The sequence below is a fragment of the Fusarium oxysporum genome, chromosome II, assembly GCF_013085055.1.
Source record: "Fusarium oxysporum Fo47 chromosome II, complete sequence".
Taxonomy (NCBI): Eukaryota; Fungi; Ascomycota; class Sordariomycetes; order Hypocreales; family Nectriaceae; genus Fusarium; species Fusarium oxysporum.
Genome location: NC_072841.1, coordinates 5517785 through 5540853, shown reverse-complemented (window position 1 = coordinate 5540853; position 23069 = coordinate 5517785). Strand labels below are relative to the sequence as shown.

The 23069-nt window shown below is 45.6% G+C and overlaps 10 protein-coding genes across 10 annotated transcripts; 3 read left to right on the top strand and 7 right to left on the bottom strand.

Annotated features, from left to right (window-relative positions):
- Window positions 1-2235: 2235 nt before the first annotated feature.
- FOBCDRAFT_19132 (uncharacterized protein) lies at window positions 2236-2942 on the bottom strand. The gene is made up of 3 exons (XM_054703585.2): window positions 2723-2942; window positions 2388-2677; window positions 2236-2341 (listed from the first exon to the last, which is right to left on the bottom strand). Exons 1-3 carry the CDS (start codon window positions 2909-2911, stop codon window positions 2242-2244), a joined length of 579 nt encoding a protein of 192 aa, XP_054559560.1. The 5' UTR covers window positions 2912-2942; the 3' UTR covers window positions 2236-2241.
- A 2224-nt stretch (window positions 2943-5166) lies between these two features.
- FOBCDRAFT_289379 (uncharacterized protein) lies at window positions 5167-6944 on the bottom strand (the record flags this gene model as incomplete). The annotated part of the gene is made up of 3 exons (XM_059611747.1): window positions 5167-5894; window positions 6042-6192; window positions 6236-6944. 3 exons carry the CDS (start codon window positions 6942-6944, stop codon window positions 5462-5464), a joined length of 1293 nt encoding a protein of 430 aa, XP_059464309.1. The 3' UTR covers window positions 5167-5461.
- A 1357-nt stretch (window positions 6945-8301) lies between these two features.
- FOBCDRAFT_125862 (uncharacterized protein) lies at window positions 8302-8853 on the top strand (the record flags this gene model as incomplete). Its single annotated transcript, XM_054703583.2, has 3 exons — window positions 8302-8336; window positions 8385-8650; window positions 8699-8853. Coding segments are annotated over 3 exons (456 nt in total), but the record flags the coding sequence as incomplete, so codon positions are not given.
- Window positions 8854-9831: 978 nt separating this feature from the next.
- FOBCDRAFT_127121 (uncharacterized protein) lies at window positions 9832-10683 on the bottom strand (the record flags this gene model as incomplete). Its single annotated transcript, XM_054703581.1, has 1 exon — window positions 9832-10683. The coding sequence occupies one exon, from the start codon at window positions 10681-10683 to the stop codon at window positions 9832-9834; it is 852 nt and encodes a 283-aa protein (XP_054559556.1).
- A 1112-nt stretch (window positions 10684-11795) lies between these two features.
- On the top strand, window positions 11796-12166 carry FOBCDRAFT_197885 (uncharacterized protein; the record flags this gene model as incomplete). Its single annotated transcript, XM_054703580.1, has 2 exons — window positions 11796-11865; window positions 11913-12166. 2 exons carry the CDS (start codon window positions 11796-11798, stop codon window positions 12164-12166), a joined length of 324 nt encoding a protein of 107 aa, XP_054559555.1.
- A 260-nt stretch (window positions 12167-12426) lies between these two features.
- FOBCDRAFT_128655 (uncharacterized protein) lies at window positions 12427-13332 on the bottom strand (the record flags this gene model as incomplete). The annotated part of the gene is made up of 1 exon (XM_054703579.1): window positions 12427-13332. One exon carries the CDS (start codon window positions 13330-13332, stop codon window positions 12427-12429), a length of 906 nt encoding a protein of 301 aa, XP_054559554.1.
- Window positions 13333-15240: 1908 nt separating this feature from the next.
- Window positions 15241-18369, top strand: FOBCDRAFT_216513 (uncharacterized protein). The gene has a single exon (XM_031175211.3). The coding sequence runs from the start codon at window positions 15274-15276 to the stop codon at window positions 18325-18327; it is 3054 nt and encodes a 1017-aa protein (XP_031046344.3). The 5' UTR covers window positions 15241-15273; the 3' UTR covers window positions 18328-18369.
- A 92-nt stretch (window positions 18370-18461) lies between these two features.
- Window positions 18462-19637, bottom strand: FOBCDRAFT_128273 (uncharacterized protein; the record flags this gene model as incomplete). Its single annotated transcript, XM_059607835.1, has 1 exon — window positions 18462-19637. The coding sequence occupies one exon, from the start codon at window positions 19635-19637 to the stop codon at window positions 18462-18464; it is 1176 nt and encodes a 391-aa protein (XP_059466872.1).
- Window positions 19638-20016: 379 nt separating this feature from the next.
- On the bottom strand, window positions 20017-20898 carry FOBCDRAFT_237490 (ankyrin repeat-containing domain protein; the record flags this gene model as incomplete). The annotated part of the gene is made up of 1 exon (XM_031175213.2): window positions 20017-20898. The coding sequence occupies one exon, from the start codon at window positions 20896-20898 to the stop codon at window positions 20017-20019; it is 882 nt and encodes a 293-aa protein (XP_031046346.1).
- Window positions 20899-21937: 1039 nt separating this feature from the next.
- On the bottom strand, window positions 21938-23056 carry FOBCDRAFT_128659 (uncharacterized protein; the record flags this gene model as incomplete). The annotated part of the gene is made up of 2 exons (XM_059607843.1): window positions 21938-22125; window positions 22171-23056. 2 exons carry the CDS (start codon window positions 23054-23056, stop codon window positions 21938-21940), a joined length of 1074 nt encoding a protein of 357 aa, XP_059466871.1.
- Window positions 23057-23069: the final 13 nt, after the last annotated feature.

Genomic DNA, 23069 nt, shown 5'->3' with positions numbered 1-23069 from the left:
AATGATCCCGAGTAAGGTGGTTTGGTGGCATTTCAACAATGCGTTACAAGGCAGCTGCCTTGTTCTGGTAACACACCAATTCAAGACAGAGAGTTACTATGAATGAACCATTGACCCAGGATATCACACCGACTCATGAAACAGTCTCGCTTTTCCAAATGGGGAGACGCACACATGTGTCTGCAACTCGATGTTGTCGTCACGTAGTTACCCACACAAGCAGTAGGAGGCGTGTGCAGATGCAGTTGCCTTATCTAGGTGCAGCAGACAGAGCTAAGCTAAGGCAGACGACTACTTCTCAATGAACAGATATGTCGACTACTATGGGTCGAAAATCATTTAGGTTTTAAACATTTGGATCCTACTGATTTTCGTACTGAGGTAGATGACGTGAGGTTACAAACCTATGTTCAAGCTGAGATGACAAAAATCAATATTCACATGTGTGGAATGAGAAAATCATTGATGCTTATAAGAAGTTTGTATTAGCTGCACAATGTTTATATGCTATTGCCGGAGTGCGCAATCTGCAACAGTCAGTACAAATTAAACGCCTCATCTTCATCACATCTAACAAGTCAAGGGAAACCAAGAATCTTCTGTTCTTGAAAGACAAAATGGACTTACAATCACGGCACGAGTTATCACAGCGTACTTGCGGGAGTTTGGCTATATTTTTCCCACTTGCAGACGATCTTAAGTCGTATTATGAGGAACTTCTCGTGCATTCAGCACCAGAATTTACATCCATCTATTTCATTACTTCTAAAGAACAGGAGTAGGGATAGCTAAGCAAGTGCACTACTTGGCTATATGTCCCATGTTTAATCCAGGGATAGGAACGGAGTTTCATTTGAATCCGCTTGTGGTCTGTATCTACTTGAGTTTAGAGGAATCTACGTTTGCCTCTGTACCCCCCCTCCCGTGCCAGAACTAAAGTGCATATGGGTACGGTGTCAGAACCTGCATGTGTGATATTTAAGCCAACTGCATTGTGGTGTCCCTTTCGACCGTCGCCCTGCTGAAAATCTCCAGACACATCCCCTCCTTCTCAAGCATCACCATCGGGCAGCAGGCAGACACCCGATTCCTTGTTCAGCTTAGAGAAATGCCAAGCGCGGCATACTTGATTCGCAGGAGGATATGGGGTAATTTTAGCTCAATGTGTGATTTTAGCTCAATATGTGATTTTAGCTCAATATGTGATTTTAGCTCGATGTGTGACTTTAGCTCGATGTGTGATTTTAGGTTGATGTGTGATTTTAGCTCGTTATGTGCTGGATCGAGAGCTCTCCATATATTGCATAAAGGCGTACTTTGAGGCGCTGATCCTGCGTCTGTGTCTGAGTAGTTTGATTGGTTACGCTTAAATGATTGCTTAATAAGCATGACGCATCCTGTGAAAGATGACGTTCACAAGTGCGGGGTAGTCAGTTCATTAACACTTGGAATTAACAACCACCAAAAAATGACTACTGAGTCAACAGAATCCACTGTCTCTTGCGATGTGTGCTTGCAGAATATAATTTTTTCTAAACTTCGAGATCATATCAACCTACATACGGTAAGAAAAGCTCGCAACAAGAGGATTCATTCTAATATATGCCCACTAGTCACAATTACGTTCATTACGTCAAAAGCATGAGAACACGAAACATGAACTAAAGAAACCTCAGCGTAGGAAACTTCAGCCCAGAAAAGTTCAATGCTCTGTATGCGGCAAGTTGTTCGGAAACAGCAATCACTGCGAGCTACATGAGGACACACGTAAGCATCAAGCCCATCAGGTTGTTTGGCGAAATAACGATTATAGACTTTTTATATGACTACACATGCGATTACTGCGATAAATCTTTCAAGAAAGCGAAGATACACAGCGTGATATCCCATACTTGTGTAGTAACGTCGAAGGCACGAAAATTATACCGAGATCGACTGAGGAAACAAGAACGGCAAAAGAGGGCCACTCAGGTCCATAATCCAGACTCTAATCAGGTTAACCCTTCAGGTAACACCGAACCATTAACTACGACGGAAACAACGCATCCATCCAGCACGAACGAAACACCTTCCAACACTGAACGCGAGACTGAGTTGCTCAAGGAGGGACAGCCAATCGAGGGTGGAGCGTTTTCACACATCGATATCGACGCTCTCGACATATCCACGCACCTAGCACCTCCTTGGGATAATCCTTCAACTCATTTGTGGTCTCTCTTCGGCAAGTAGTCGGCAATGATGTCATGAGGGAATTTGAGAGCCAGTCTGTGTGGACTGGAAGACATATCCTGCTGCCAACCCTCTAGAAACCATAAATGCGAGCCGTGGATGGACGATTAGCCTTGAAATTATTAGAAGCACATCATTCAATAGCACTCTAGACTTACAAGCCACCCTTCTCCATTTCCACCGGGTATTCTTCAAGCTTCTTCACCTTCTTTAAAAAGGAGTAGGGAATGTGGACCAAGCCGTTTGATGATCCAGCTCCTTTGTTAGTCCCGATGTGGGATTTGTGAGAAAACTCAAGATTTGTTGCGGGTTGCCACATATAAACGACAATCTTGTCATCCTGGTCCGGATCTATCGTGGATGCGTAGAACTTTCCAGGATCGGCGCCGAGGGTAAACCAAAAGCGAACATTACCAGCAAGGAAAGGCTGAACGATTTTGTGAGCACGCTGGAAAAGTTAGTATCAAAACTTGACTAGAACTCGCATACGTACTTCATCTTTTTCGACCAACTTGAAAAATTCAGACATACCATCACGCGTAAGAGCCTGACTACCTAAACTCTCGGCCAAGCTCCCGATTGTGGAACTTTCTTGATAATAAATACCATGCTCCCGATAGAACGCGAGAGCATTTTCTGGGGTGATATCTGAGGAGATGCAGGTCGATTCAAATAAAGCCATGGCGGCTAGAGCAAGCAAAAATATGAGGCACAATATTGCGAGGTCGATTACGCCAAAAAGTCGGAGAAAGCAGGCGTTATTGTGGAGCAACAAACGCGGGGCTCTATTTCAAGATGCAATTAAGCGAGTTTTGTCACCCGACCAGTGCGCCCAACATAAAGTCAACGCCCAAAGGCGAAATGTCAACACCTCACGTTCAAACCTTTTCGCCTTGAGGATCATAAAAAATGTCTGAATCTTGCCAATATTGCGACGAAGGCATAACAAAATCCGGCCAAGTATGCCCCGTTTGCGGGGTAAAGAAGTAGCATGTATGTGAGTCAAGCATTCGCTATGGAAACATTCTCCTAATCAAATGCAGGTCTACATGAGACCGGCGTTAGTACTGGGGTATGATGATAGTAGTACGACAAAGGAAGATGTTAAGCACGGAGACTGGAGAGGCTGGTTGATGTATATTGAGTCTATTAATAACAACATGTTGTTTTCTCTACCGTAGCCAAAGCTGGTCGGGATATAAAGGTTTGCAATACCAAGTTTTAGATTGACGTCAGGTAATCGACTTACGTGATGCATCTTTAGGTAAGCCATATTATTAGCATAGTTAATCTAGCTGAGAATATAACTTTAGTGTAATTTTTCTGATATGCGATTTTAGTTTAATGTGTGATTTTAGTTTATTGTGCGATTTTAGTTTATTGTGCGATTTTAGTTTATTGTGCGATTTTAGTCTAATGTGCGATTTTAGCTTAATGTGTGATTCTAGCCTGATATCCGGATGTGTAATTTTAGTCTCATGTGTAATCTTAGTCTGGGCTCAGTGCAGTAGGGGCTAGCAAAGCTAGCTAATACCCTTTAATGTAGCTGGTATATAAAAGCTAAAAGCAGTAAAAAGAAGTTATGATAACAGCAGGTTAAGGTCAGGTACGCCTCGCGACCAGGAGGTTAGCTTAAGGGTAGGGCCAAGAATGAGTCTCCACGAAGCATAATATATAATCGTTCTTTGCCTAAGAGCCCAAACGGACCATCAATTAATTGCATCATACGTCAAGACAGCATGTCAAGCGCCTTAGAGCCGAGTCCGCCAGAGGGTGATTTATCAGATGAACGGCTCGCGTTATGCAGCCCCTAGGATGTAAGTGAAGCGAACTTGCGCATTCTATATGGCGTCAATCCCTAATGCAATGCACACCTCTACCAACAATCCTGAGACGGCTCTCATCCGGGCCAGTCATGTAGACCAGGGCACCAGAAGGCTGGCGGGAAAGAGAATACGCATGTCCTTTTCCCGCTATATCGAGCTGCAACCACGGATGCAATGGTATTTCATCTCACGAGTCGCGGCAACCCATTATGCAGCCCGTGATGATCCCAGCACTATCCTCTGAGCTGCGTCTTATTCAAACCAACAGGACATTTCATGTCCGAGCCGGTTGATGCAAGCCATGAAATCTGATCAACAGAAACCTTATTAATTAGATATGAGTTGAAAGTATTTAGTAGCCTTCTCTCGCAATCCCAAGCCCAAATGGAATCGCCTTACAAAGAGTTTCTCAGATTTGCAATCACAAACAGCCGCATCTATGTCCAACAACACCCATTCACAAGATAAAAGTAATGATTCAGGCCAACATGCGGAAGAGGCTCAACCTACTGAGAACGCAGCCGAAACGAACGGGCAGGACGAAGTAAACGAGCCACAGTCTGGTGAGACAGCGAACGGTCCGTAATTCCTCAATGAGTTTGTCTATCCATGTAACACGACTAATATAGACCAGTTACCCCAATCAGTGAGATTGAACCAGGGGAAAGCGAGGAATTCACGTTGGTATAGACAACTTAGGATATTTTAGCTGGATTGCAATGGAAGACATCAGCGCCAGTCGTGATTGGATGCCATCAAGGAAACTTAGGCGATCGGAATATTATTCTTCCTAGCCGAGCTTGCTGCCCAACTGAAATCAAATAGATATCACTCTACCAACTTCATCACAGCATCACCTTGTTTCTTAACATAAGAATAAGATTGACTCTTCTACAATACAACTCATGGGAACGCATACGAAACATGAAATCTCAACTAATACGCAAAACCTCGTTGCCGCGATCGGTCGCCAGTCGCCAGAAGCCCCGAGCCAGGTTTTAGGGGACCTGGAGTACAGTCAATTTCCTACGTGTGAAGAGCTAAATACCCTGAAAGAAGAAACTAAACTCCTGGAGGTAAATTTATTTTCCTCGCTCATACTTTCGTACTAAATAACCAGACTCGGGGTCTTCAGACATTTTTCGGGACACAGGTTGTCTTAATCATCGACCAGTACGCACTTCGGCACAAGGCTGGTTACATTAAAGTGGATAACGGCAAAGTGGCATACTTATATCCCATTCGTTCAAGCAATGTTTACATCCGCTTGGGACGCGGTGAGGAAGACCAACTGGTTCAGTGGAAGGAAGGTTTCCGTTACTGTATGACAGGTGGCGTCCTTTTTAAACCAGTCGATGATCCAATTGAGTATGTAATGTTTACATTCAGAAAGAAGGAATAGAATTCTATGCAGCGTAAAACTCTTCTGTTGCATTTGGCCCGATAAGTTCGACCTCTGTTCCGCGAATCCAGTCATCGGGCTCGTCCCAGTCCATATCCTGACTGGGAAGTGTTCCAGTTTCAAGTGCATTTTTGCTTAGGCTAAGGCTTGTAATATTCCTAGCTTCCTCTTCGATCCCAGTATCATAGCATAACATAGGACCTTGACCAGGGGACAAAGGATGTCCATCTGATACCGTCGTGGAGTTTGTGTCCACGCTGATAATAGAGTTGGGGAAGTAAGATGGCGAGCGGTCAGAGCTAATTGTTGACGAAGGGCCTAACGGTCGTGGTCTACTGCTGGGTGAGTCCAGCTCAATGTTTTGATAGCTAGTCGCAGGACTGGTTTCGTTTCGCTTCCTCTTAAGGGATATGTGGAGGTTGCCTTCGCCCTCGGAGCTGGGAAAAAGAGTACGTCTTTCAAGTACTTGGGACAGGGGGTTTGCTTCCGTGTTATTAAACAGGCGTGCTCCAAGAGATCGTCGAATTTCAGCTAGGCTACTCGCCTTGGTCAGTTATCTAAGGCGGTAGGAACAAGGAACTCACGTTTTATTTGGTCGCCACAGCTGCAGCAGAAACACTACGTATAAAGGCGCGCGGGCTTGTACTTCTTGTGTGGGGTCCCAAGCCTCGACAGAAGATATAATATAATCAACATCGCTGTTGGTCAGATGACAAAGAACGGTAGGATATAGTTCTTTGCAATTAGCAAACGAACCATGCGAAAGAATTTAACTTACTTAGATAAAAGAGAAGTTCGAAGGCACGATGTCCAAGTTTCTCATAAAGGCGATCAATTAGTGCCACTACTTTCAGCGTTCCTGCCCTGATCTTTCTCAAGAACCTTGTTTCCTCCCCCAATTTGCTGTCTTTCTGGGCACTAATAAATTTTTTCATAGCAGTGTCAACTTCAGACCTGTCCGCGCCAATGCTCTCCTCAAAGCAGCAAGTCACAAAGAATAGAAATGATATCAAAGTAACAAAACCTGACAAGGCAGACAGCTCCTGCGTAAAAGCGGTCGCCTGTTCTCCAAGAGCAGATATCGAATGATCCTTAAGTTCATGTTGTTTGAAGCGCCAAGCACATCCTCGAATCTTTGAAAGGGATGATAGAATCTGCTGTTCATTCTCAAACCCAAGTTGATGCCGGGCTATCTGCCAATCTTTTTCGGTTCGCGGTATCCTCTCTAGGAGTCGTGTAGCTCTTTGAGTTACGCGAGGAGCGTCATGGGTGAGTGGCGGCGGAGTTGGGTCGTAATGACAAACCTGGAGCGAACTGTTCTCCTGCTCCTTGTTGGTAACTAGGAAAGAGGGTGCGGGAATTAAACAGCATGTCTCCTTGAAGGCACTTGGGTAACGAGCTTTGACCGTTAGGAAAAATTGTTCCAGGTAGTGATTATACGCGTCGTCATCGCCGGAGAATGGGAGGACCCGAGGTCTGCTAGCCATTATGGAAGATAGATATGTTGTAAGAGGAAGTCTGGATTTTGAAATGGGCTCTGGCCTCCTTTAAACGTTTCCTATTCTGGGGTGGCACTCCAGAGTGCCACTCCAAATATGGAGTAGTGTAATGGATTTTGAAGTGGGCTCTAGCCTCCTTTAAACTTTTCCTATTTCGGGTGGCACTCTAGAGTGCCACTCCAAATATGGAATAATATAATGTGCGTGTGAGATGAACGGAACATGGGCAAGGGGGGCGTGTTTTCTTTGCGACAGGGAGCTCAAAATTGGGTGGGTCGGCGTGAGCAAGCGTATGAGGAGTGGAACGCCAAGCGAAAAGGTTATCAAAAGCAAAAACACTCTCTCAAGGTGAATTACTTAAAGTAATGTGCAACCCGGCGAGGCAACTACTTGCAGGCCTCACCGACACTGGTTCGCCAAGCACTCAACAGTTCAAGTCCACCTTTTCGATCAACCACTTCATGATCTCTTCTAATACCCTGAGAAACTGGGGTCGCGGCGCATACGACACAACAGGCTGCCCAAAGCCTCCTTCACGACCTAGACCAAGTTAAAAATGCCGCTTTCAAGTTGCGATGAAGTACTCCTTGCGATATGCATACCAATCGCCTGCTTAACTACCATTGTTAATATTGCTATATATATCTATATTATCTATAAACCCCGTTATACAAGCGCATCAACATCACCCCCTCAAGCTTCTCCAGGGGAAGACCCCCCTGTCATTGGCATCTGCGGTAGTGATCGAACAGTCGTGGAGTGGATGGCAACCAGAGGTGTTACCGAAGGGCTGAGATCAGATACCGACTTTGGTCTCTATGAGATTAGGATGAATCCATCACCAGATGACCCGACAGTGGAAGTTTGCATTATTTTGCATGATGCAAACAAACCCACTAGGGAGAGCTGGAGGCACACAGGAAAGCCAGTTGTACTCGAATTGCCGGTAAATGTCATCCTGGCGAGAGTACATGCATATAGGGAACGAGCGAAGAAAGGGCTGTGGGCGCGGAGGCGTTTAGACCATTGGATCGAGCTGGTATGAGTAGATATGAGTACGGTGCGTGAGAGGGCGTAGGCTTATCCCGCTGGTTCCGTTGACTCCTTTACCGCTAGGGTATCAATATAAGGCGAGGATGATTGACAGCATATACACGCCCCTCCAACATGTAAGCCCCTTGCAAATGAATCTAAGTTACAACCTTTGTTTCCTTGTGCAAGCCTTTTTCATGTTAGACATGGTATTTCTGCCTACAGCTTCTGATCAGAGAAATATTTAAACCCCAGGTTTTCTAGACAATTGTTCCTTGAATTAATTTGTATATACCCCTTTATCTCCTTCTAGAGGCTTATTGGTGCCATCTTTCATGTGCAAGGTAAGTCACCCTTGCTGATTGTTACATCCTCCGTGATCCTGAATCAGGATAGGCTGCACTACAATAGAGCCGCCACAGTTCCCAACATGGCCAACGCCTGCGCTCACCAGCTCCACATGATCAAGTCAGACAACACTCTAGTCCAGTGGAACTGCCAGCACTGCTACTCCGGCCCTCACTGGATGATCTGGGAGTGCATGTACTGCAAGCTACATCTGTGTCAACCTTGCACCAGTAAGGATCCTAACCCTTCGGTTGACTTTGCCTTGGGGGGGTTCCTATGTATGCATATCTTCCATAAGGGAAAAGTATCTCAAGGTAAGACACATTAAAGTTTGAATTTAGTTGTAATCTGATATTATTTAGACATTGTGGAAAAACTCGAACAGCCAACGCCGGAGCAGTGGGACAAATATCTGGGGATATGTATCCCTCAGGCTAGCAGGGAAGAATTTCGTGTCTATGTCACCCCTGGGGTCAGTATGAAGATGTTGGCATCGATGGTTGGCTTTATGAGATGACGAGTCAAGGCTTCTGTGCCGACCTTGCGCGGGTCGCCAAGCACTTACATGCCCCATTTACATCCCCTGCATGGTAGAAAGTCCATTGAAAAGACGGCTGGGACATGGAAGTAATTGGCAGGATGGATATATATTTAGATAATGCAGTTCCTACGTTTACTTTAGACTTTCTCGTTTAAACACTTCACAATAAAATCGTCCTTTCTCATATAAGCTCAAGCAATGAACACCCTGCAGCCAACTCCTTTTCCACGCAAGAGGCGCTCCACTACGGATCTGCAACCCGACTCACAGAAGAGTCTCAGGTTAGACCAACAACAAAAAGAAGACAATGAAATACCTCTCCAGCCTGACAACAACCTCCAGTCAAATGATTCTGATATAGAGGATCTAATGAAACAATTGAAAATTACGAGAGACGAAAGGTCCGAGCGGCAGCATGCAATTGGGAATCGCGTACCGTTGAAATGGTGCCGGGATTGTAAGAAGCGCACACCAGAGAAGGGCAGTAAATGCAGGCTTTGCCGTCATCGAGAAAAAGAGGAAAGGGAAAATGGACCATCATGTCTTACTATTCGCTCAGTGGAATTATTCAAGTCCTAGATGATTGCCAAAAACTTACGACCCAGGCAAACAGATAAAGGATAAATTGCTTTTAAATGGCTAAATATATATTTATTGATATGCAGAAAATACAAAGATACTGTATGTCCTATAGACTTATCATAGCACGCCAGGGACAGCCGTTGTCCTAAGATGAACTCAAGAAAGAAAGAAAATTACTTCGTGATAGAAAAGAGTGAGATAAAGAATGAAACAATAAGAACTGAACCCTTAATACAAAAGAAATAGACGTTGTTCTCCACACAAGCTCCTTGAAGTTCTCATTCCGGGAGATATTTGTGATTGTAGTCTGATCAATCGCATTTGGCTGGCTATTATGTAGCGCGTCCCCATGAACGACGGAGCTTCGAGCACCTAGTCGGAGCTATAGATATCGGCATGTTGACCATCATCTGGACTTTGCCTCACTGGAGTGGGAGGAGGGGCACAAGGAGTAGCATTCTGGTTGCGAGTGTTTTCGGGGAGGAGTTGGTGTAACTCCAGCTGCTCTATCTTATCAACCCGGACGCTCAGGTTAAGATTGTTCTTTACGTCCTGATCCGACTGGTCCCTTGGCAGGTCGTCAATCTTCTGTTCGACTCGCCGCGCAATGCTTAGGATCTCACTTGTCATTGCTTGTTGAGATGACTGGGCAACTGGAGGGCGGATTGGCGCGAGGCATCGACTTCTTGGAAATCTTTCAAGGCGATCCTGTACCAGCCAGCAATATCTGACAAAAGGACAGGTCGGTTCGTATGCTATCACTCGACCGAGTTGCGACAAAGCGATGCCACAAGCAGCAATAAGCTGTACTTCTGTGTCGGTCGAGTAGTCGACAATCTGAAGGCCGAGCGAGTGCTTCAGTCCACGAAGAATAGTTACAGCATCGAGCATGTGCTCTGGTTGCCTTTTGGAATGTAAGGTTCTGAAGTGGTTGCCTTGACGAGATATCCGTTCTTGCAGAAGTTCGTCGATATCGCCCTGGAGCTGCGTATTCGACGATCCTCTGTTTTGAGGACGAGCTTGCATCTCGAGGTAGATGTCATCCCGAGCATTGGCAGTACAGTTTCGAATACCAAGCTTCAGTGCTCCAACAAATGATTGAAATAATGTTGGAACATATTGGGAACAGAGTTGGAGTGAAATGGTGTTGATAGCGATTACCACAAGTTCGAGATCCTGAGTCTCTGAGGACTCAGGGACAACAGGTACTAGAATATCTTTCATGATATTTGAGGATAGAGATTGGTAGGAAGATAAGACGGAACGAGGCGTAGGATGGTGAGTAGCCCAACTGTCGCAGCGTACTACTTCGTGAGGGAGAGAATATGGAGGAAGGTAAAGAAGGAAGAATAAGAACGGGGATGGCCAGTACTTGTGACAGATGCTCAATTGCCCCATCAGCCAATGGTGGGAAAGTCCTTTCTACCTGGAGCAGCTGAAACTTGGAACAAGCAACCATGCTGTTGTCGGAGATGATGAGGCTTGCAGTTGGGAGAAGAACACTAAATCGATAGTACTTGCACGCCCCCTTGGACCCGCACGTCGATCCACACCCTTGCTCGCTTGGACTCCACTGATGGTTCGAATTGGCCCTTGTCAGTACGGGGGCCATCTGCTAATGGCTTCGACAAGGTACTAAGAGACGCTTGTCATACGGGCACTTAGATAAACTGGACAGGTCAGAGTTGTCATCCAACAACATGGAGTCTCGCTTTGTTGACGGCCCAGGTTTTCAGGGCACTGCAACGGAAGCTGTGGATTTAAGGGGAAATTCTATGATAAATGGACATCAGGCGGCATATACTTCCCTTGAACGTCATGGTGATCGCCTCGGGCATATTTCTTGCGGTGAAAACCATAACCAAGGAATATGGAGATTCATTCTTATCACAGCTAGTCATCTGCTTTGTATCCAGGGCCAACCCTGGACGGATATTGGCCGGGCGCCCCTGAAATTTGGTGATCCAGCTGCAGGTTGGGCAAGGGTCCGTATAAGGCCGTAAACTCGCTGGTCTTTTCTTGAACAAGGATTCTTACTCAAACAATGATACAATGAGGCAATGAGGAAACTGATGCATCTGAGGCATTCTTAGGGCAAGGATCCATATTGGTGGCTGGCGGCAACAGGGGAAGAGATGCCGCGTGCTGGCCGAGGCCAACGACCAGCGGTCAACTGATGCGGTTCAGTTCATTGTACGGGCGGTAGCTACGGCCTTGCAACTCCAGATGAAGTATATAAGTTAAGCTGGACATCATGTCGCTTCCCCTTATACCTTGCTTCGCATTACCGGATCAAATTCCTTAGTCAATCCTCCCTCCTTGTCACGCTTACCACCATGGCACAATTTCAAGACCAGACGTCTAAGAAGGAGACGTTTATTTCTAATGTAATTCTTCGACAGCTAGGTGAGGTTGATTTTCAACATATAGAAGCAAGCTCTAATGCGTTTAAGAATCCTTCAAATTCGTTGTAGCTCGGTACTTCGGAGCTACACGTCGTGTAATCGATTGCATTCCTGACTCCATCTATCTCTCACCTTACAATCAAAAGGCCCTAGAGAAAATGTCTGGCTGGGAGTTTATTACAATGTGGACGGATAATGGTGACCGTATTATTGTTGGAGCATGGTTCAAGCAAGATGATGAGAGGTTCCAGATCGGGTACACCTCTGATGGATACCGCACTAAGTGGCACAATTGGGTCTAGCTATGCTTGGAGATTTAAGTTAGAGTATATGATAAGAAAGAACAGAACGAGCTTGATTTGAGTAACCTGTACGTCTATTCACGGTCCAGAATGAATGTGTAGTGATTTTCAAGCAATTTAGATCTAGTAATACTTAAAATAATAAGATAAGAGCATTAAATAAGAAAGAAAGGACAAACTCCTGCTTGGTATCTTCAGAGCAGGAATCAAAGGGAGAGATCTCCTGAAGTCGCAATCACGCCCGATACAAGGCATTGGGCTCAGATGAGATGACAAACCCCTCGCTGTTCTTGGAGATATTCCCGGGAACGAAGATAGCCTTCCAAACCCCCATTTGCTGCTGCTGTTCCAATTCGAAGCATCAGCGAGTGAGTATGAGCATAATTTGCAGGCACATAGCACCCCATACTACCAAGAAAGCAACCGAGGATGATAGCAAACTCTGTCCTCTTGACTCCGCGATCGTTTATAGGTCCGATGTCGGGCCTTCTGATTTTCAAGCGTGCTAGTATAGCAAGGAACGAGTCTTCCTTTGTAGGTAGGGAAGTGATGAACGGGATTATTAGGCGATTTTTGCGATACTCCGCGTATAATTCGTCGATGTACCGTTCGAGATGCTTGATTCCTGGGGATAGGTATTGATCTGGTAATTGTAGTTCTTTGCGAAGCTGGTAAATCTTTTCTAGAACGAATAGAAGCGGCGGCTTTTCTCTGCTCTCCTTCATCATAGACGAGATAAATTTGTGCGGGAAAAGTAATTGTTCGATGTTGGCCAGCGAAAGTAGGATGGCACCGAGATCAGCAGCGTCTTCCACTAAACAGTCGGCAGTGGCAGAGGTTCGATGATGCAAGAGCTGGTCAATTTGGTTGAGGATCTGTTGACCCCGCTGGTTGTTCTCAGAGCTCTGTCGTACGAATAGATCTATACAGCGTTCGAGCTGTTTCAGTTCGTCTAGCGAGGTATCGCCTGACTTAGGACCCAGGGGAGATGGAGTATCATGCTGAGTTGGTAGAGAAATATCAGCATGATTGGGGACGGGAGTCAACGGAGGTGACAGGCTATCATGCTGAGTTCGTAGAAAATTGAGGGTGGGAGTAATCGAAGGTGATAGACTATCATACTGGGTTGCTAAAGAAGTGTCCATAGGGTCTTCCGTGCTTCCCATTTTGTCTGATGTTGCAAGTTGGTAGAGGTTCGTAGAAAGATGAGATGAAGAACGCCGAGGCGGGGGATGGCCAGTATTTGTGACAGAGCTCAACTCCTCACTACCCGTACTGCTCGGTCTACCAGCGCCCCTGGAGGACCATTCATGCCCCTGCTTGTCCAGCCGTTGTTGGTTGAGTAAATAGCGCGAAACCCGGGCCGGAACTTACACGCCCCTTCATCTCATGTAGGTGTACAATACTATGATAGCAGTTGCCAGGGATCAGACGGAATGCTTGCGGTGAAGCAAAACAAACAGGGGAAGCAGCTGTTTGTCGAAAAAAGCGGTCATGTTATTGGGTGGTTCAACTTAGGGCAATAGAAGTAACTCAAGCTTGACAGTTGGGATTCAAGTGTGACGGGGGCCGCAGGGTCCAGTCTAGGATCCCTTTAAAGAACTGTAGGCAGTGAGGCAATGAGGGCCATGTTAGTGGCTGGCGGCAAGACAATGTAGTTGCAAGGTCGAGGGCCCCTGAATGAATTGTGCTGCAGATGCAGCAGGGTTCAGTTAAGTAATTGATGAAGATGAATCGTATGAGGAGACATGTTCAAGCAGATGAATTACACTGAAGTCCAACAAGCCATCACCGCCAACATGTTCTAAGGATAGCGAAGGTTATAAAGGCAGAGCTGGTACACAATGTCCTCAACTCAAAGCCAAGTCAATTTCCACTAAGAATGATTACCAGCTATTGTATCCTAGACCAAGAGAACTGTTACGTCCTTCAGAAACTTCTTAAACAACACAGTGAGTTTCTTTCACCACCCCCATCTCCTATGGAGCATATCTAAGAAACCAAGAACCGATTTTCGAAGGAAACAGAGAAGAGATCAGAGAGCCATTTACTATAGAGTCATATCACGATGCTCCAGAAAGAATTCTTGTTCTTAAGATATCCAGAACTGAGATTGGAGAAGATTTAGATGCATTGAAGAGAGCCGAGCGACTCGAGTCATGGACGTGTCGATTGATGATGACAAGAGAGAAAGCAATTGTTTATTGCTACAAGCTCATCAAGAAGAAGGTTTGAGACTTCCAGGCATGCAGGTCTAACTCTGCGGCCCCTGAAGAAGAGTGATGTGGCTGCAGAGCCTGATTGTAAATGAGGCTCTGGCGGTGAGAATGGGATGGAGGGTATATAAGTAGCATTGAATGCCAGAGTTTTGTTGTACTTTATCAAACAAGCTTCAATTTTTCATCCCCCTCCTATTTCAATCATGAACCCACCTATTGGTTAGATTTCCTTTATAATATTGCCTATGCTTGTCAATACTCTAACTCTCTTATAGACATGGAGAAGTACTATCAAGCCAATGTCAACAACATGCGAAACCTCGACAACCCTATCGAAAGCGAGAACATGATTCAACGGCTCTCTGAAGAAGACAGTGGAGAGGCACTGATCTTGAACAGGCTAGGATGGGTTATAATGTTGAATGCCTGTGTTCTTCTTGTCGTGGTCATTTTTTATCTACTTGTCAAAATGTATGCCGAAGTTGGAGGGTTTAGTTGTTATTGCTGCCACTGGATTTAAGTCAGCATTCATTCCAATCAGCAGAATTTACCCAATGTAACGAGTTCTAAAGTGTGCTTGGGGTATGCCGTGATCAGCGAACTCAGCGTCGTGAGATGCACCAGATTGTGACTTCCCAGGAAGTCGGCGCTTAAAAGTGGCTCGACGCAGCACCGCCGCAACGCTGTGGCGTATCGCATGATGCGGGGAAATCTTATCAGTCAGGTGATAACCCAGCACCGTGCATACAAGCTGGCCCGAGCATCCCCGCACGCTCGGATCTCCCAGCCGCAAGCAGCGGGTACATAAGTAGCTTGATGCTCCAGTCACAAAGACCCGCCTTCAAAGCAATGTCGCATCCGCCTCGCACCAACTTTCTCAGCAACACTATGTCCACACACAAACCTCTCAACTCAACACTTGACTCACTAGTCGCAGACCTACTGGAATTGTCTTCGAGCTTAAGTGCACTACGTTCGGTTCGCGATGAAACCCTTCAAACGAAGCGACAGACGCGTTCCCAGCCCCCCGAGAAAGTTGCTGAGCAATGCAAGACTCCGGCGACTGAACTCCTCGCGACAGTCTTGGGTGGCATGGATCTTTTAAGTCGCCGGTTGCATACAATAACATTGCAGGCAAAGGAGGCTCAGGCTCAGGCCCAAAATCTCATGGTTCCCAACAATAAACAAGTCATAGACAATATACCGAATCACCCACAGATGGACAGCCGATCTGAGACGTCATGCGAGCGGCATATTGATATACAACTCGGAATCTCTGAGCAAGAGGTCGCGTCAGAATCTCAGGCAAGCGAGACCTCATCGTCACAGCCTGCACAGACATCTGATGACCAACAGCCTGTCGAGTCAGAGGATGTGACCATGACTGGGAGCGATTTAGCCGCAACCAATAGTCCGCCTGACTCACCCAAGGACGGAGGCGACGACATCAACGTCCATCGCGCAGTCTACATACCAGCCACTCCGAGCCCAGCCAAGCAAAGCGCAAGAGCCGGCCTAAATACAAACTCCGAGCGTGGATCATTCGCAAGGAGCCACTCGGCTGTGACTGAATCGTCAAGTGCCTCCACAGCCGCAGACACGTCACCAGCCGGTTCTGTTTCGACTCACATCACATGGCCGGAGAGCTCTGGCCGGCCTGCTGACGAAGATAAAGTCATGTTGGACGTCGACGACGGAGGCCTCAACAGGATCACTGACTCTTGCTCACGACAGCATCCCGTGACCGACAACACAGCCAGCTCTCCTGACACTCAGAGTCCTGCGGTCGACGACCAGGCGCAAAGGAGTCCTACTCCAAGTCCTACGGCAGTCGCCAGGGCTGACCAGTCGCCACTGAGCTGTGCGGCCGATAATAGGGCCAACCCTCCACCAACGGTAGACAGCGACATAAGCACCGATTCTAGAAAGTCTCATGCAGATGACGGTTTAGTTCAAGTGCTTGAATCAGCCATGGACATGCTCTGCGCTGTTGCAGCGAACTCGCCAATGCAGGGTCATTCACCAGGGAATGGAGATGACCAACACGCCAACGACCAACAAACACAGTCTCCCTCCCCCAGCCCAACCAGTGAAGGAAGCGATACCGCTAGGGAAGGAGCCGACCGGAATACCAGAACGAACACACCACCAACGATACAGTTCACGCCATCCAATAGATCACGCTCAGGTCCTCCGGTGACAACGGTCACTCTCACGCCCGCTGATATGGAAAGGCTCGTCCCCAAGCTTGCCGAAATGGAACGTGAGGGTGACTCACAACACTTCTCTGTTCCACTCAGGAATGTTGACCTGGCCCACATGCAAGAGAGGGTCAAGACGACTGATGAAAAGTGGCAGACTACGAGCACTCGGTATGAGGCAGGTCCGAAAGGTGAGGGGTACGCAAGGGTCTACGTCTCGAGTAGCCGACCTCCAATCCATTGGGAGGGTTTCACTGCCGAATGTAAGCGGCCAACACCTCCCGAAATCGAGACAATATTTGAAAAGTTCGTCTTAGATCCTCCCCAAGAGGATATCCCGTATTATATCGGTAATCTCGATATTCTTCCTGATGGGCGTTTGGATCCTGGGCCTGAGATCACGGGGAACCCTGACCTCAAGGACCTGCATGTCGCATATCACCACATTGGTGGTCCCGGTTCCGGAAACCGCACACATGGGGAAGACATCAAGAATTTTCGATCCTATAACGAGGTTTACTTCGGAACCGGGTATAAACTGTGGCTGGCGATTGAAGAACATCACATGGCCAAGTTTGATGCATTTGTCAAAGCAAACTGGAAGTGTGGCGAATGCGACCAGGCTCTTTCACACCAATCTCTTCTTTTAGCTCCCTCCAGGCTCAAGAAGGAGGGTATAGATTATGTCGTTGCAGCCGTCGGACGTGGGGAAGCCTTCTACACCTTACCGGGACAGCAACATGTGATCATTAATTTTGGCTATTGCGCCGCTCATTCGATTAACTACGTACCCCCTGGGGAGAAAATTGACTTTAGCCAGGTCATTGCGTGTACCGAGGATGGCATGTATGCTATTGGGAAAAAATACGGCCAAACCACTGCCTCCCCGCAGGAATTGGCGCAAGCCAATAAACGGAAAGCACATCAGCAACTCTCCAAAAACGCGTCTACAAAGGTGACACGCACCAACACCGCACTCCGGCGAGAGTTAGTCGAGATCGAGCAAAGGCTAGCAGAGATACCTTATCGTCGAATAGAAGTCGACCGCCAACATCCCTCGACCGCAGAGTTGAATGTATATGAGCGAGTTGCTGCCGTGCGTAGCACAATGGCCATACAACAGTTCATTACTCTGGTAAAGGACTGGAAGAATGAAGAGGCAACCGTCCATATCAACAAGGCTCAAGACAAGCTGAACCAGTCAGTGGAATCAGTGAAATTCTTTGAGCGCAAAACAAATTTATCGAAGTTCGGACTCCGTCTCACTCAAAGAAAGCTAGCTCGTGAAGCTGACATGGCAAAGGGGCCTATACAAAGGCAGCTTGAAACAGGCCTTCTTGACAAACTTGCAGTTGCCCATGGCATGACGAAAAAGCGGCTGAAAGACCATATTGAAGACGGCAGACAATGGAATTTTATCTGCAAATCACACGATGGATTGCTCCCCTTTATCTTCCTGGACTCAAAGAATCCTTTTGGGATCAAAAAAGTCCACTGGGCCAATCTCTGTCAGAAAGGAAACGAGGCGGATGCGGACGCATTTCGCAGTCTACTTGATGATGAGTATACGAGGAACCTATGCGAAGCAGGAAGGATTTTTGAAGAACGAGTTTTGGAGAAGATTTTCAATGGCAGCGTTTCGGATACTGGTGGGTTTCTATGGGAGGAGACCGAGCTGGATGTGGACTTAGAAAACATCGATGACTTACTTAAGCAGGTCGCCAGAAGCGAAGGCACGTGATTAAGGCGATGGCTTAGTCAGAAAACGCTGCAGCGTTTTCTGACTCAGCATATTCTTAGCAACTACCCTACACTCAAGTAAGTATTAAATAAATAAATATCTTAAATTATAATCTAGCTCTGGGTATCTCAATTTTATTCTGCTAGCCAAAAGTCGCGCTTGTCCAAACTATATACTGGGTCCGTATTACACTTGCCAAACACCAAATATACTCGTGTTGGCAAAGAACTGGCATCACTGTTAGGCCAGCGCTTGTGTGATCTGGCAGCTTCACTCAAACTGACGCGAATGCCACTCGTCTTTATGCAGACAGCTGACTGAAGCGTTTGATTGGAAAGACGCACGACACGATGGAAGAAGGACTTCCAAGTGCCACTGAACAGCGTCACATTGCGTAATGCCAGTTGCTGCAGCTGGTGTTGACAAACAAAATCGATCAAGTCATTCTCTGAAGTCCAGAGATGGCGAAAGTGTGCGCGACGAAGCGTTGGCCATTTCAAAGACCGTAGGTCTATTCTCTGGCTACTGGCCTGTCCTCCAGACTCGGTACATAAAACAAGTTCCTGTAGGTTCGGGAATGACCGTAGAAACTGCTGCACTTCGCTGTGCTCATAACCGCGTACCACCAAGTTACTGACGTTTAAAGACACAATATTCTCGTTAATAACGATCCATTCATCGTTCTGTATGTCGAGTGTGCTGGGAATGTTTAAACTGGTTATCTGGGGGAAGCGCAGTAAACTTGGTAATAGCCTGCATGCGAGGTCCTCTACTCTGGCTTTGAAGAAAGGGATAATCCGAGTCTTTTGGCAAAGTTCATTGTAGTACGCACTCTTGAACTTTCCCCATCGCCATGTATGTACATGTGATAAGGTCAGGGTGGCCAGGCTGGGAAACATTTCCAAGATCATGGCCAGTCCACTGACATCAGAGTCAAAGACCCGGGCCGCTTCTTGAGTAGAGAAACGCCTGTAAGCGACAAAGGCCTCCATCTCCGCTTGCTTGCATAAGTCATCATGACTGAGAGCCTGGGGGTGAGTTTTCCACTCGTTAAAAGATCCAAGGTACGGCCAAGTGCCATGATAGAGAGTTAGGTGCCTGGCTGCAGAGGCAGGACTTTTGTTATAGTTCTGAGACTCATAAAGCTGCTCGAGACACTCAGCAGTATTAATTGCTTGAACGTGGTGGAATAAGGCAGGTGAAGCAGCATAAGCGAATGCTTTGCTTACTAACCGAAAGTTTTTTAAATCAGTTGTGGACATTAAAGCCCAAGAAATCTCTATAATAATTTCAAGGGGAAGACTCTCCATGATGAGTTAAGGTATATGTATTATGTAAATCCTAAATGGGCAAGAAGGAATATAAATACTTAGAGAAACTAAAATAATAAGAAAACAATTATAAGAAATAGAATTAAAGTTTAAGAATCAATATAAAGAAATAAATAACTTAATACTTAAGCTATAAACAAAAAACAGTTTTAAGTAAAAGATAATTATTAAAAATTAAATTAAATTCTAAATATAATTTTAAAAAGATTTATAATATACTTTATTTAAATACAACTTTATTAGAAGTTTATTTTTATTATAATTATTTTTAATAAATATTAAAACTTCATAAAATAAATACCATAAATAGAGTAAATAATAGCTTAATAGAAAATTAAATTATTTTCATACTCTATAATTAATCTTCTGATGTATCTGAACTATCCTCAACCATCTGAATTTCCTGGTATTCCTGGAGAACTTGGGCCATTTCCAATGACCGAACATCCTCCTCAATTTCTGTAGTGACAATAGCTCCGTGGTCTAGTAACAATCTGGCCACGTCTATGAAATCTCGAGCAACTGCATGATACAAAGGGGACTGATATGAAGGCCCAATAGCATGGGGGTTTGCTCCATGTTCTAATAGAACTTCTACACACTCCCTATGCCCATGAATCACTGCACACATCAAAGGTGTACTTCCTTCACCTGGTCCAGTGGGGATGTTGCGGGTATCTATTTTCGAACGACAGGTATCACGTATCGTCCTTGAGATGAACTCGTTGTTGTCCTCCTTCAGCATATTTCTCAGAATTCCGAAACCGTCAGTTTCAGTCTGAGTCAGGACCTCTGCGAGAATATGAAGAGCCGTGTTGCCTAGCCGGTCCGGCTCGAGAGGATGCGCTCCGTGTCTAATAAGATAGGCAATGGCAATCATCTTGGTACCCATGAATCGATCTGACGGTGTCCGAAGTAAGAAATGGAAGTTTCGGTCACCCATCTGCCACGGCATGACTCGATTGAGATTTGCTCTTGCGCTGAAAGATAGGGAATGCATCATTTTGATTCCCTGAAGGCATGCCTGGTAAACTACCCATGAATCGGCTGCTGGAACTGCGAATCCCAGCATTGAAAGGCAGCGAGCGCGAGCACAGTCGCCAGCAAGCACAGCATGAACAAGGTCATCAGTAGGTCCGCGGATGCCATGATAGCCATCGTAGCCATCGTAACAGACAATAGGTAGCTCGACAGATGCGTCATTGGAGCAATCACTGTCAACAGACGAAGTAGATGACATTTTGAAAGGTAAATAGATTTGAAAGTAAGCTGCGGAACGAAGAATCTAGCATAAAGGCTCATAACCCTTCTTTTAAACCTCACCAACTATTAACTCCCCTGGATATGTTTCCTGTAAATCGTTTCTGTTTCCTGTAACCTGATTTGGCGGCAAGCAAGGTACATGAAGCCTCCTCGCCAAAGAGTCTAAAAATAGCATACACAAGACGTCCCAAAAAGTATGAAAAAGCGCGCGGGGAAAGTTAAGAAGCCATATCTTAACCATCTTCCACAAACAAATTAAATCACTGCTTGCGAAACTATGTATTACCTTCTATTTGCAACTCGCTGTACGCTTCTATTGCTGGAGCTGACTGTCTTTATTGCCATTTGGTTTGGCATTCCAGTTGCCTCTATTTACTTTACGTGGTTTATCAACATGCAGCTCGCACCAGCCCTCTCCGATGAATACGTGGACCAAACCACAGAGGCATTATTATGCTTCGTATTCCACACAATTTTCTTCTCTATCGTTCTTTGGGCTCTACTTCCCTACTATAGTGCTAGGAAAGAACTGCCTCCACGCCTTACTGTGCTTATTTCCTGTGCAATTGGCCTCCTCGCTGAAGCATTAACGGTTGTCTCAATCCATGTATCTTTTATCGCATGGAAGTGGTCGTTTCACTTGGAAAAGAGTGGCTACGTTGACCTATCTAGACAATGCTGCGCTATGGCAGTTTTTCTAAATGTGCTGTGGAGTTTGGGCTGGGGCTCTTTCCTTATTTTCTTATCTGTTGTTATAGACTTTGGCATCCCTTCTTGGTTACAACAGATGTTACTTGAAACAAGAATGCTTTTAGCTCTCTTTAATATAAAGATACAGAGAAAACAGAAATTAGAAAGTGTTATATAAATATTTATTATAAATATATAAAGAAGCTAGTTTTATTTATTAAATACTTTAATATTTTTTAATTAAGTAGTATTATAAACTTATTAATCTTATAAGTAAAAGAAATTTATTTAACTATATACTATGCTTAAATAACTAATACCTATAATTAAATTAAGCTATGAGGTTCCTGCGTATTAATTTGTTTCTTATTTGTTGTTTCCTCTTCCTTCTCATGTTTCCGTTTTATACCTTGCTGACGAAGCTGTAACTGTGCTAATATCTTATTAACATCATCGGCTCCCATCGAGCTCAAGAGATTATCCACTATGGCCTTCTCTTTAGTTCCCGAGATACCTGTATATTGTGGAGTTGGTGAAGTATCAGAAACCTTCTCTGTACCTGCAGAGAATAGCGGACTTTTAGGTTTCTCTGGAGCGAAACTCATCCGTTGACTGAAGATGTCGTTACGTTGTAGAGCTGGTGAATTATTGGCATCTTTGTCTTTAGCTCCGAAGATGCCGGTGTATCTTGTAGCCTCTGCTTGAGTTTCAGACCCATTTGCAAAACTCAGTTGCGATGCAGGCATACTAAAGAGTTCCCCTGCTTTATTTTCTCGTTGAGTTTCAGACCCATTTGCAAAACTCAGTTGCGATGCAGGCATACTAAAGAGTCCCCCTGCTTTATTTTCTCGTTGAGTTTCAGGCCCTTTTGCAAAACTCAATTGCGATGCAGGCATACTAAAGAGTCCCCCTGCTTTATTTTCTCGTTGAGTTTCAGGCCCATTTGCAAATCTCAGTTGCGATGCAGGCATACTAAAGAGTTCCCTTGCCTTATTTTCTTGAGCTTTCGGCCCATTTGTAAACCTCGGTCTCTTTGATATCGGCATGAAAATTCGTCTGTTCCCGGGTGCACAAGCATCGTCTTGAGTATCAAGATCCTCATCTCTTCCACGCTTAAGTTGCCACACCTCGCTAATCATCCCTTCTGGGAATATCAGGCGAAGCACATCGGCCAGCAATAGAAAATCATCGCTCATGAGGACGTCACGAGCATCACCGATAAATGAGGTCGGGTCTTTATTGAACTCTTGCGTTTTCTTGAACGCCTCTACAGCGTCCCCGAGAATGGAAATGCCTTTTGTGATTTCCAGGGCAATTATGTCGTCGCTGTTTAATTTCGAGAGGCGTTGTTCTTTGACCTCATTGTTGAGCGGCTGAGGGGGTTTTCCTCCGGGGATAAACTGACCCTGCTTCCAGTGGTAGATAAGCTTCTGAATAGACGACATGTTTAGTGTAGAT

Coding starts and splice junctions, on each gene's coding strand:
- FOBCDRAFT_19132 (XM_054703585.2), bottom strand. CDS start 2,911: ATGGCTTTATTTGAATCGACCTGCATCTCCTCAGATATCACCCCAGAA. Junction 2,678..2,722: donor AGTTGGTCGAAAAAGATGAA/GTACGTATGCGA, acceptor TAACTTTTCCAG/CGTGCTCACAAAATCGTTCA. Junction 2,342..2,387: donor GAAATGGAGAAGGGTGGCTT/GTAAGTCTAGAG, acceptor AATAATTTCAAG/GCTAATCGTCCATCCACGGC.
- FOBCDRAFT_216513 (XM_031175211.3), top strand. CDS start 15,274: ATGTCCACACACAAACCTCTCAACTCAACACTTGACTCACTAGTCGCA.